This window comes from Carassius gibelio, chromosome B12, assembly GCF_023724105.1.
Source record: "Carassius gibelio isolate Cgi1373 ecotype wild population from Czech Republic chromosome B12, carGib1.2-hapl.c, whole genome shotgun sequence".
Taxonomy (NCBI): Eukaryota; Metazoa; Chordata; class Actinopteri; order Cypriniformes; family Cyprinidae; genus Carassius; species Carassius gibelio.
Genome location: NC_068407.1, coordinates 20,872,889 through 20,885,758, shown reverse-complemented (window position 1 = coordinate 20,885,758; position 12,870 = coordinate 20,872,889). Strand labels below are relative to the sequence as shown.

Sequence of the window (12,870 nt, the reverse complement as noted above, 5' to 3'; positions counted from 1 at the left end):
ATTAAGTTTTGATATATTTACAGTAGGGCATTTATAAAATATCTTCATGAAACATGATCTTTACTTAATATCCTAAAGATTTTTAGCATAAAAAAAATTATATATATAGTAATATATATAGTAATAGTACACATGCTATTATTATCATTATTATTATGATATTAAATGAGAAATGGATAGAACAATTAATTACTAATGTGTGTAAAACAACAAAAGTAACATTAACACCATAATAATGATATTGATGATAATGATAATAATAATATGTGTGCATATTATATAATAAATGTGTTTTTAAAGAAATTTGTGAAAAGTGAATTCTGGCAACAACATTTTTTAATTTATTGTATATTTATCACATAATATTAATTTTTATTTATTTGATCATTTTTATTTTTTTATTTATTATATAAAAACTGGGTCAGTCTCTGATATATAATATAATGCATTTTATTATTGTTATATTTATTAAGAAATAAAAATATAAATTTCCTAATGTGTGCAAAACAAAAAAGTACTGCACTATTGTATAAATACAGTACAACTACTGTAAATAATAATAATGAAACGAGTATTCATAAATCATTCCTTGGAAATTTCCCTGGTTTGACATTTAGTTCATACTGCAGTGACTTGGACGTCCAAACACTGGTGTGTGTGTGTGTGTGAGAGAGAGACTGACCCCTCACTGTCCAGGACATCTTTAATGCTGGCTTTAGTGATAATGGCATCATCACACTTAAACCACTGGTCCTTGTGCTGGCGGATGAACGTGGTGTAGTGACCGCTCTCCAGCGTGCCCTGATGATTGACCACCGCGAACAGAGAATACCTGCAGCAGTGGACACAGAGACGCGTCACATGACCAGCCGTCACATCTGAGCTCACTGAACGCAGCGGACGCTCACTCACTTGTTCTCGTTGTTCAGAGAGTCGACGGGCTGCTGGTACTGACCATTCATCCGGCTCTCTTTACTGAGACACAAACAGCACAACATCACACTTGATGACTTCTCACCTTCAGAGTGACCTCAATTATCAGTTCAGTGTTAATGCAAACAATGATGTCTGGATTTGAAACGACAAACTCCGTTTCGATTTCGATCTCAGACGATTATGAAAAAACAATAATCGAGATCAAACGATTAATGCGACCATTGTCCAGCAGAGTTTTTTGATTAGATTTATTAATGTTTTTAAAAGCGCGAAAGAGAACTCGCACAAAAATAAACTACTCTTGAGACGGTTACTGAAAACTCTACATTATGCTGGACAGTATTGATTTGTCCAAAGTCGTTGAAATCACGGTAATCGAATACGATTTTAATGATAATAAAAATAGGAAAGCGTAATTTGATCACAATTTGTTGTCAAACTGGTAATGGTTCCATCCCTACAGTAAACACACTGAAGACTCGGACCTGGAGGCCATGAAGGGCGTCATGTCCAGCTCTAGAGGAAAGGACACATATGTGGTGATCTTCCGCCGGAGCTTCGCCGAATGCTCGAACCGCTGCACAGAAGACACCAGAGAATCAGACACAGCGAACCGTGAGAGTTTAGAAACACAGACACAGAAGGAAGCACACTAAAACATTCAGATCTTAGCCAGACTCCACAGATGCACCAGTATAAAAACACTGACTGATGACAACTACCTGGTCATTATGAGAATATTACAACCAGTATATGTATAATAATTATTATTATTAATATTATTATTATTATGAGAATATTATTTAAGATGCAATACCAGATCAGCAGCAATGGGATTTGTTCAGGGCAAATCGAACAGTATTTACATTTCTGCTATTATTACTATTATTAATAAAAATCAAACAAAGAATGTCTATTGAAATTGACGTTGCATACTCCTCTGGGTAAAACAATTAATAATAATAAAATATGTTTTTACAGTAGTAGCAGCAATGATAATATAAATAACAATAATAATAATACCTGAAACAAATGTGAAAAGTCTGCCATCAATTATTTTGCTTTGAATAGGACACAGTAGTACAGAATTCACTTGTAAAAATGTAATATTTAATAATAATAATAATAATAATAATAATAATAATAATATTACCAACATTAAATAATTTATATTTAACTATAAATAGAATATAAATCAAAAAATTTTAAACTAATGTGTACAAAAGAAATATAATAAGCTATCAATACAGTAATAATATTAAAATCAATAATAATAATAATAATAATAATCTAAAATGAATGAAAAGTGAAATCTCATTTTGTTTTAAATACTACACATTAGTACAGAATTAGTATATTTCTTAATCATCATTTAATACTTAATAAAAAATACAAATATTTTGGCAACATTTCATAATATAAAATTAAATTTTGTATATACATTTTAAAATTCCATACTAATGTGAATAAAACTAAAACAATAACATTAAAGTAATAGTGTATAATTGATTTAACACAGTACACAGTATTATAGAATTGTGATATTTCTATACATGTATAATTTATCAATTAATATTATTGTTAATAATAGTGTTTATAATATTTACCATTATTATCATCATCAACTTTTACTACAATTGTGAAAATAATATTAACAGTGAATTCTGAAATCAAAACGATGTACAGTATTAAAATATACAAACATGCACAATTGTAAATGCATATGATATTGCTCAGTATGTAAAAGTGATCATCAACATTTTATCAGATACAATTAATTTAGCGATCAATAATAACTGATATGTCATGTATCCCTACTTGCTCTGTAGGTAATGCATGCATGCACGCTCACTTTGAGATGGAAACACGCCACGATGGGAAGCCTCTTCATAGTCAGCTGCTTGGTGGACTCCTGGTAACTATGGCAACCGCTGCATTTGATCTTGGCACTGCTTCCTAAGTGTTCGGGTCGAGTGAACCTGCGATGCAGAAGTGTGAGTCAGAGCGATCGCACACACGGCTGTCTGTGCTGGGGCTCAGGTGCGTCTGTACCTGCGTAAGCAGTCTGTGAGCGTGGTGGCTCCGCTCGGGTGACTGTCTCCGTTCATCACACTGCCATCACTGCCCGGGCTGAGCGGCCAGAACGGGGTGGAGGACCCCGGCAGATCCAGACTGATGTCCCAGAACGGGTCTATCGTTGTGGAAACCCCACTGTGGACGAGAAACACCACATGAGACCCCGGAGCACAAAACCAGTCATAAGGGTCCATTTTTTTAAATTGAGATGTATGCATCATCTAAAAGCTGAATAAATCATCTTTCCATTGATGCATGGTTCAATACGTGTCTGATTCAAGATACAACTATTTGGAAATCTGGAATCTGAGGGAGCAAAAAAATAAAATAAATAAATATTGAGAGCCTTAAAAAAAAAAAACATTAATTTGGTGGAAGTAATTAAAACTCGACTTGATAGAAGCAGCAGCATCTTGAGTAATTGGGACGCAGCAGAACTGAATGGGGAGTGCAATGCCTCTGTTAAACACAGGGTGGTGCTGAGGAGCATCAGTGACCTGTGCACTTCACACAGGATCTGAACACACAGGAAGGTCAGAGTTCACACTGGGTTACATATAGAGCACAGGATACAGACACCGGCTCTGTTCCAAAACCTAGTGAGCTGCCTACGTAGGGAGCATTTAAGGCAACACAGATTTAATGACTGCTTCGAATAGTAGGAAGGATAATTCTGCTGCCTACTGGGACACCACATGTGGACCTCGATATTTAGTGCTGATTGTGTCACTCATTTATTCAATACCAAAAAAACGGATCAAAATTAAAATAAATATTAAATCAAATTTTTTTTTTTACTGGTATCTATTTTCTATTAAATATTTCAGCCAATATTTTCTGCGAAAAAAGTACTGATAAAAAAATTCTAAAACATTCAATTTAATGTTCAAATATAGCACAAAAATATGTAATTTTCTAATTAAAAAGTTTACAGATATTTTTTGTTCAAAAAGTACAAAGAAAAAAACTAATTCTAATAAATTAAATATTAAAATTGTATCTAAAATACTTAATTAGATAATAAATACTTGTATTTATTTTGAGTGCAAAAAAAATAAAAAAAATAAAAAAATCGCTGTTAAATATTCAAATTAAAAACTGTAGAAGGCACACATAAAATGTGAAAGCCAATTTTAAATTTTGGGGTGTACTGTCCCTTTAAAAAAAAACTGTATTCACAAACAAACTAGCAGAAGAACACATCAACACAATCAATTCAATGCATGCATTTAAGCAAGAACAGATGCATGAAGGATTGATTGGCCTGTGCTGCGTCGGCTCTTACTTGCAGACTTGGCAGGTGACGTCAGACTGCAGGCCTCCCGTGAAGATTTGGTCAATGATGCAGCTGCAGTGGTTTGGGTTGTTGGCTTTTTTCCCATTGTCATCTCCTTAGTGGACATTGAAGCAGCATATGATCACACACACACACACACAGAGAGAGAGAGAAGGTCTGATTAGAAAGCAGCACTCGGTTTGCTGCAGAAACACCCCTCCCTTCACTTCCACACTGCAGGAGGAAGAAGGAGATCCGTCTCTTCCTCTCTTCCTCTACGGAGCGTCTGATTCTCTCGCTCTCTGACCCTGACTTCACCGTGTCAGGACATGTGCAGCTTCACGAATCCAGTTATGACTTAAAATTGAAGATATTGGTGCAAAACATTTTATTATACAAAATCAATATCAGACAAGCAGGGAGAGCTGTTTTTGACTTGAATATCATGAGCTTAAATGTGATTTTAGTAAGAAGTTGATATTGTGTTATATTTTCAAAGCAATATTATGTGTTTTTGGTCAATTTTGCAAAGAATGTATTACCGTTAAAGCCACAGCAGAACTGTGGCGCGCCAGAGAAACACAGCCGTGTTTAGTTTCTGAACGAATCTGTGTTTTGAACGAATCGAGTGAATCAATGACTCAAGACTCAATCAGAAAGAGTCGTTTACTTCATTCCTGAATGAATCAGTTGTTTCAATGAATCAACGGATGACATTTACCACCACCTGCTGGCAGATTTTGTTTCTTATTTAGATAATTTAATTAATAATAATAATAAAAACATTAAAGGGATAGTTCGCCAAAAAAAACTAACAAATCTATTTTCCCATTTAATAAAAATATCTTGTGGGTATTTTTGTTCAAATTAATTTTGTCATTAATTAACTGAAATATCGTGTAATTAATTAGATTAAAAATTTGAATCAACTGACAGCCCTATACACACACACTAAAAAACTTTTACTATCAAAACTTTGTTTAAGCATCAGATGAACCCATCACCGTCCCACTGGCTCCACCAATGGCGTTGTTCCGGGGCGGGGCTTTGTGTTTGTTCAGCCAATGGCAGATGATGTGGCTCTGAATCCACACACTTCATCTTCCACAGCTCAATCTCAGTCTCAAACACTTCCTGTCTCCATTACCACGCATCACACATCCCTCCTGCTCCGTGTCACACATCTCATCTCTAAACTAGCCAGGTGGAACTGATGTGATTAACTAGCTAATGCTGCGTTTCACTCATTCGGGAAACATTTGCATACATTTGCAGCTTCCTACTGGATAAAGTGCAACCGATCTTGAATACGGGGTTCCAACTCTGAAACCTAGCAAAAAACACACTATTCGAGAGATTTGTGCCCACAAACATGGTGGATAAATTACAAAATGAAGACCAAACACAAAACGAATGACAGTTTTCAGAAACGGTTGTGTAAAACACAGTAAATAATAGATCTTATATCTTCCAATAAACATAAAATAAAAACATGCACTGCAGTTTAATTGCTAAATGTTGTGTAATCAAGTAGTGTTGAGTTAAGTAGAGAACTCCCAGGTTTGACTCTAAAAGGAACGCATTCATTTAGTATCATTTCTTAAGTTATTGTTATCTTTTATTTCACATTGTTTACTCTTATGTCTTAATATTTTTTATTCATTATTAGGATTTATTGTTTTCACAATTGTTCTTTGTAATTTTATTAGTAAGTGTATTTTTATCTATTTATTTTAGGAATTACAATGTATTATTTATATATGCTGAAAAATATTTTAACAACCAAAAAAATTATTATTAATACAAATTAATAAAAATGTATACACACACACACACACACACATATATATATATAATAAAAATATCTTAAGTACTGGTGAGATATCACACAGGAAAAACACACATCCAAATCTGAATGGGAATTATTATTTGAATATTATTATTATTATTATTTTTTATTAATTTACTTTGAATCATTTACTCCTATCCACATTTTATTAAATTAAATAATACTTATTTTTTAAATGTATTTATTCTGCATTTACTGTTTTTATTAGTACCTTATTTATACATTATAATTATAAAATAATAATTATTTTTAAAAACAACAAAATCAATGATTAATATGAATTTTGGTTGCTGTATCTAAATTTTTTTTACAATTAAGTACTGGTGAAATGTCAAGTAGGAAAATCCCATATCAGTCTCACCTAAACACAATGATGCTATTTTTATTTATTTTTTCCAATTATTATGATTTTGTTTACTCCTCACCTTTTCTATTTATATATGATTATTATTTATAAAGTATGACTATTACTGTTTGCCACAATTTTTATAAGGAATTTATTATTTATACATTATTGTTATTATTAATATTAATCATAAAATAAAAATGTAGTTAACATACCGTTTGGTTACTACATACTCTAAAAGTTGCGCAATCAAGTAATGCTGAAATCTCAAGCAAGTTCAACTCTGAACGAAGTGGTTGAACCCAGCTGTGCTCTGATTGGCTGCTCCTCTGAAACGGGGGCATCTGATTGGCTGCAGTACCTTTGCAGTGTCTGTGGAGCACATCCAGAGCAGCGATGAGGAACTCGTGAGCGTCCTGCTGCTCGTAGCCGGCGAGATGTCGAGCATGAGTCCAGACCAGGTGCAGCAGCCGGAAGGGAATGTGAGGAGAGCGGTGACCCGAGTAAAACTACAGGACAGACAAAGAGAGAAAGACAGCACTTTCCTTTATATTAAGTGGATAGTTCCGCTCCTTGATTCTGATTGGCTGAGCCACGTTTGAAGCTGTTGTAATTAACACTACACACACCTTTGTTTACAACAGTTTCTGAGGAACTACATTGTTCGGTGGAAGAATACGGTGTTTATTAATATCATTACACTTTATCTGCTCAGATTCAGATTCTTGGTAGCAACCAATGAGAAAGTAGAAGTGCACCGCTTGAGAGGATTCCAGAGAACGCTGCTCAGACCACATCAAGCACAATAGAGGACAGGTTGATTATTGCTGTTTCGGGTTTGCAATAATCTACATCAGAGAGAGAGTGTGTAAGAGTGTGTGTGTGTGAGTGAGAGAGTGTGTGTGTGTGTGTGTGAGAGAGAGAGTGTGTAAGAGTGTGTGTGTGTGTGTGTGTGTGTGTGTGAGAGAGCGTGTGTAAGAGTGTGTGTGTGTGTGTGTGTGAGAGAGAGAGCGAGAGAGTGTGTAAGAGTGTGTGTGTGTGTGTGAGAGAGAGTGTGTAAGAGTGTGTGTGTGAGTGTGTGTGTGTGTGTGAGAGAGAGAGTGTGTAAGAGTCTGTGTGTGTGTGTGTGTGTGTGTGTAAGAGTGTGTGTCTGTGTATGTGGGCATGTTTTTGTATCATATCAGGACACAACTCTGTATAATGACATGGGTATGACACAGGTATTACAAGGAGAGGGTGACTTATGAGGACATAACCCATGTCCCCATTTTTCAAAACTTATAAATCATACAGAATGAGTTTTTTTGAGAAAGTAAAAATGCACAAAGTTTCCTGTGAGGGTTAGGGTTAGGTGTAGGGTTGGTGAAGGGAGATAGAATATACAGTTTGTACAGAATAAAAACCATTACACCTATGGGATGAACACACTTTACACAAAAACAAACGTGTGTGTGTGTGTGTGTGTGTGTGCGCTCACCTCCTGAAAGAGCTGAGACATTTCACACACCAGGCAGGAGCTGGACTGCATCTCACACTTGTGTCGGTCAGACAGGAAGAAGTCCCTCAGCAGTGGAGTGTGTGTGAGCGCCTGGACGATGCAGTTCATAAAGCACGTGTTCCCGAGGTTTATCAAACCCCTCAGTCCTGAAGAAAACACGAGAGAGTTAGAAAAGAGGAAGAACAGGAGGAAATGTTGTGGCTGAGTATTCACAGTAAAAGACTCATCACCAGTGTATTCGCTTGTTAAGTCTGACGTCACGTAGCAGCGCTTCCGTGTCCAAACGCTCTATCAGTTACCACGAGAAAACAACAAAAGGTGCTAATATAAACTCACAATGTGATAGCATACTAGCGAAAAAGTTATAATTCTTAACCTTTAACTCCATACCGAAGTCCCAGATAGCCAGACAATGAAAATATAAATATAAAAAAAAATATATAAAAATTATTTGTGTTTGGGACGCTGTGAGCACGGAGACTGTAGTGTATATCGTAAGTTTGAAAGCATTTAGCTTACATTATTAATATGAATAAACCGTGCTCATAAACGGCTGCTGGTGTAGTATTCTCAAGTGAAGCGAGTTGAGGCCTGGACCCGGAAGCTTCTTACGTCATCACTTAACAACCAATTGGTTTGAAAAGCAAATATCATTTCATTTTTAAACCGTTTTAAAATTTTTAACTTTTACGCTTTTCCTTTAAACTTAACCCCTTAACTGTCACTCACAGTTTTGCACGATCCAAACGTACATTTTTATAATTCATGACTGAAAACATTTGTAAGATGATATTGATGTGCCATTTACATGGTAATGCAATGTCTGATTTTAAAAAGGGTTTTAAAGGATGAATTTTGAGATTTAATATTTTCAGTTGATATATAATTTCTGATGGTTTCTAAAATGTGATAGAGAAAAAGGCAACGAGGAAGTCTTTTTTTTTTTTTTTTTTTAAACAAAGGTCAGAACTATTGTTATAATTGTCATAATTCAGGTTTTTGATGGTGCACTCTTGTCATAAATTAATTGATTACTTTCCCTACATAATCTTTAACAAAAAACATTGGTAAAATATATATTTGGGAGTCTTAGACCTTTCCAACGATATATATAGTTTGACAAGATTAGATTAGATTTAATTGTAATATAGTGAAGTAAATTTAGGCGTAATTAAAAATAATAATTAAAGTAAAAACAGTAAAAAGAGAATTAAAAATATTGTTAGAATTAAAAATTATTTTACTCTGTATTATATACTGATCTATTTCTTATTATTATTTATAAATAATAATAATAATAATAATAATAATAATAATACATTACTATAAAAATTACAGAGTAAGAATAAATTAATAAAACTGTTGTTATTAATATTAAATCATTGATAATAAATGCCAAAAAAATATAAACACTAAAAAGGAAAAAAAATTATATACATCTAAAATTGTAATTGTTATTGTTATTAATTTACTTTGTATTATTTGCTGTTATAATGGATTGGATATTTGTAATTAATAAGTATCATTATGAATAATAATAATAATAATAACAATAATGAATAGTTACAATCACCATTTGCTTGTATTTAGTTATCACCATTTTTACTAGTAATTTATTATTTACAAATTAGTTTAATTTACATTCTATTGTTTATTCACATAATTTTAATTAGCAATTTATTATTTATTAATTATTAAGAACAATACATTTACTTCATATTTACAGTCCATTTTTATTAGTTATTAATGTTTAAATATATATTTTGTTTTATAAATTTACTTTGTATTTACTGTACCACCACTTTAATTAATATTTTGCTATTATTTATACATTACAATTATTATTAACAAGAACGTTATTAATTTACGATTTTATTAGTTATTATTAGTTAATTTTTATAATTATAATAACAAATAATAATGAATGAGTAACATGCAATAAAGATTCAATAATAATAATAATAATAATAATAATAATAATAATAATAATAAGTCCTCATCTGAAGGTTACAATGAAACCAATTTGGGCAACATGCATACAAAAATTGAAAATAATTATTTAAAAAGGCATAAAACAAAAACAAATGGTTAAACGTTCTCTGCCTATTAGAAAATCAAAAGCACAGGATGCAACATCGGATTAATAAAATCTCTTCAGTTGAGCGCTTGTGCAAACCAATGCATTTTCACAAGGTAAGTATCCTGGACTGGATCTGAAGAGGACAGCTCCAGAAGACTCTCCCTCTCGCTCAGTTTGACAGGTTACAGGATGAACGAGCGGACAGAAGGCCTGCGCTCCTCTCTCCGGGAGGCTAAACGTCTTCCACTGGCTTCCCTCCCAGACATCTGCTCCTCACGCTTCCCAGAGTTTAGTTAAGAGAGGGACGGAGACGGAGGCACGACCAAAACAAGACGACAAGCAAGAGAAGACCTGGAGAGAGACACATGTCTCCCGCGGCACCTCACGCTTTCAAGTGCTGATGTATTATTAATGCACACGAGTGATTGAACATCACACACACACCGCTGCTGACAACGACCCCCTGCTTCTCACACCAGCATCTACCGAAAACAAACTGCTTGCATAAAATAAATTGGGTGTGCATCACATAAAATAAATTAAAACGCGTTACCCAAGTTTGTTTAGGCATTGCTATATGCTGCTAGTGATTCCAGTTCCATTAAGATGGTATCATTTCAGACAGTCAGTTTTTTATGTGACAATTGTGATGCAAGTATTTTTTTTTGGTGTGTGATTCACTAAAAATAACTAGCTCAAAAGAGTCATTCGTTCAGGAATCGGTTGGATTGGTTCAGTTGTGCAGTGTTTCAAGACTATTTGCTTCAGAATCAGACTCTACTCTGGTTGTGCCATTTGGCTTTGATTCACTAGGACCAACTCAAAAGAGTCAGTAAAGGAATCAGTTGGATCACACTGGTTGATTCACCAAAAAGAACCTACTCAAAAGAGTCATTGATTCAGAAATCTGCTGGTCGTGCTGCATGTTTTCGATTCAAGGTTGTGTAAATGCTCATAGAGAGTCATTTGCTCAAGAACCAAACTACTATAGTTGTGCTATACGTTTTTATTTTTTATTCACTACAAAAAACCAGCTCAAAAGAGTCATTCGTTTAGAAATTGATTGTGTTTTCAATTTACTATAAAGAACTGGCTCAAAAGTGTATTTGAGGTTAGTTCACCTGAAAATGAAAAAGATGATATTTTGAATAGTGCGTGTAATCAAATAGTCTCTTCTTTTATATTCAACATAAAGCGACTCATACAGGTTTGGAACGACATGAAGGTGAGTAAATGATGACAATTTTTATTTTTGGGTAACTGTCCCTTTAAGAATCGGACTACTCTGGATGTGGTGTGGTTTTGATTCACTAAGACTCATTTAAAAGAATCATTTGTATAAGAACCGGTTCAATCACACTAGTTGAGCAGTACGTTTTAGATTTACACCGATGACGACTCGAAAGTCCGTTGCTTGTTATTCGTGTATCATCATTCACTAAAATTAACTAGTTCAAATGAGTCATTCGTTCAGGATTCGGTTGGATCAGTCCAGTCGGTTCAGTGTTTTTTTTCTTTTTTTTCTTGATTCAAGTTAATCAAATAGTAAAGAATAATTTGCTTAAGAATCAGACTACTCTGGATATGCAGCATATTTTTGAATCACTAAAAATTGGTTGTGCTGCACGGTTTTGATTCACTAGCTCCAACACAAAAGAGTCGCTAAAGGAATCAATTGCATCACAACATTTTCCCAACTCTCAATCCCAGTTGCTTTAGAATACAAATCTACTGGTATAAAAAAAATGACTGTGCAAAATGATTTTGCTGTTGATTCTATTTCATTTCATTGTCCTGAAGTCAAGCGCTGAGCTCGCAGCTGATTGGTCAGTCTTTAATATAAACAGGTTTTGACACTTCCAGTAGACGCAGCCTAAAGCCGTTGTGTCGTGATTGGATGTGTCACCACACACCTCTGGTTTACTCTGGGTGTAAGAGAGGCTCAAACCCAACATCTCACACAATAACCCTCCTGAATTCATCATGCATGGGTCATATTATGTCTTGAATGATCAATGGAAGCTGCGTCTCTCATATGGCTAATCGCATTAGTGTGTTTCTCTGGGTGTGAGAGAGGCTGGCGTTTAGCGCCGATGCTGTGCCTGTGGCGCAGACGTTTAACACCATCACTCCAGCGCCAGGCCTTCTGACAGAGGAGAGACAGGCGAGAACGAGAGAAGGGAGAGAGCCCAACCACAGAGACTCTTACTCTCTCTCTCTGTCATGGCACGCACACACCAAAATTGATGAAATGTTCACAACTGATGGCGCTTCTGGCCAATAAACAGAGTGCTTTTGGCTCCGCTGCAGTCTCCAGACGCTTGACTACTGCAAAATCTTCTGAACCAACTAGTTTTATACAGATGAGTTCTGGCAGACTGCTAATGAAGTATAAGTGCTGTATTATTGAACAGCGAGGCCTGTGGGAAAGGAAGTTCTTACCTATGGTGCAGTTGGCTGTAATCTTCCTTCGTTTGGGGTTGTGTCGCAGCAGCTCCAGCTCTCGTTTCGTAGGCTCCCACATTGAATATTTCTCTCCAATACCTGATTATATAAATATATTAACATTGATAATAATCAGAAATGTTTCTGATTGTGACACTGAAGACTGGAGGAATGATGCTGAAAATACAGCTGCACATCACAGAAATAAATTACAGTTTAATAGATATTCATATAGAAAAGGGTGTTTTAAACTGTGATAATATTAAAATAATTTTTTACTATATTTTTGATCTAATAAATGGAGACTTGGTGAGCACAAGATATACATACATATATATATATATATATATATATATATATATAT

General features: G+C 34.5%; 1 protein-coding gene across 2 annotated transcripts in view; it reads right to left on the bottom strand.

Moving 5' to 3' along the window:
- The window catches only part of LOC127969361 (ubiquitin carboxyl-terminal hydrolase 22), a 28,006-nt gene that overhangs the window by 1,227 nt on the left and 13,909 nt on the right, over nucleotides 1-12,870 (bottom strand). Inside the window, exons 4-12 of one of the 2 annotated variants that reach the window (XM_052571247.1) lie at nucleotides 12,504-12,605; nucleotides 7,961-8,127; nucleotides 6,845-6,992; nucleotides 4,298-4,403; nucleotides 2,989-3,147; nucleotides 2,789-2,915; nucleotides 1,422-1,513; nucleotides 913-975; nucleotides 683-832 (exon numbers count right to left, since the gene is read on the bottom strand). In XM_052571247.1, the coding sequence (XP_052427207.1) occupies nucleotides 683-832; nucleotides 913-975; nucleotides 1,422-1,513; nucleotides 2,789-2,915; nucleotides 2,989-3,147; nucleotides 4,298-4,403; nucleotides 6,845-6,992; nucleotides 7,961-8,127; nucleotides 12,504-12,605 (1,114 nt within the window). The remainder of the gene's footprint in view (nucleotides 1-682; nucleotides 833-912; nucleotides 976-1,421; nucleotides 1,514-2,788; nucleotides 2,916-2,988; nucleotides 3,148-4,297; nucleotides 4,404-6,844; nucleotides 6,993-7,960; nucleotides 8,128-12,503; nucleotides 12,606-12,870) is intronic. The other variant, XM_052571248.1, reaches the window with a different exon arrangement.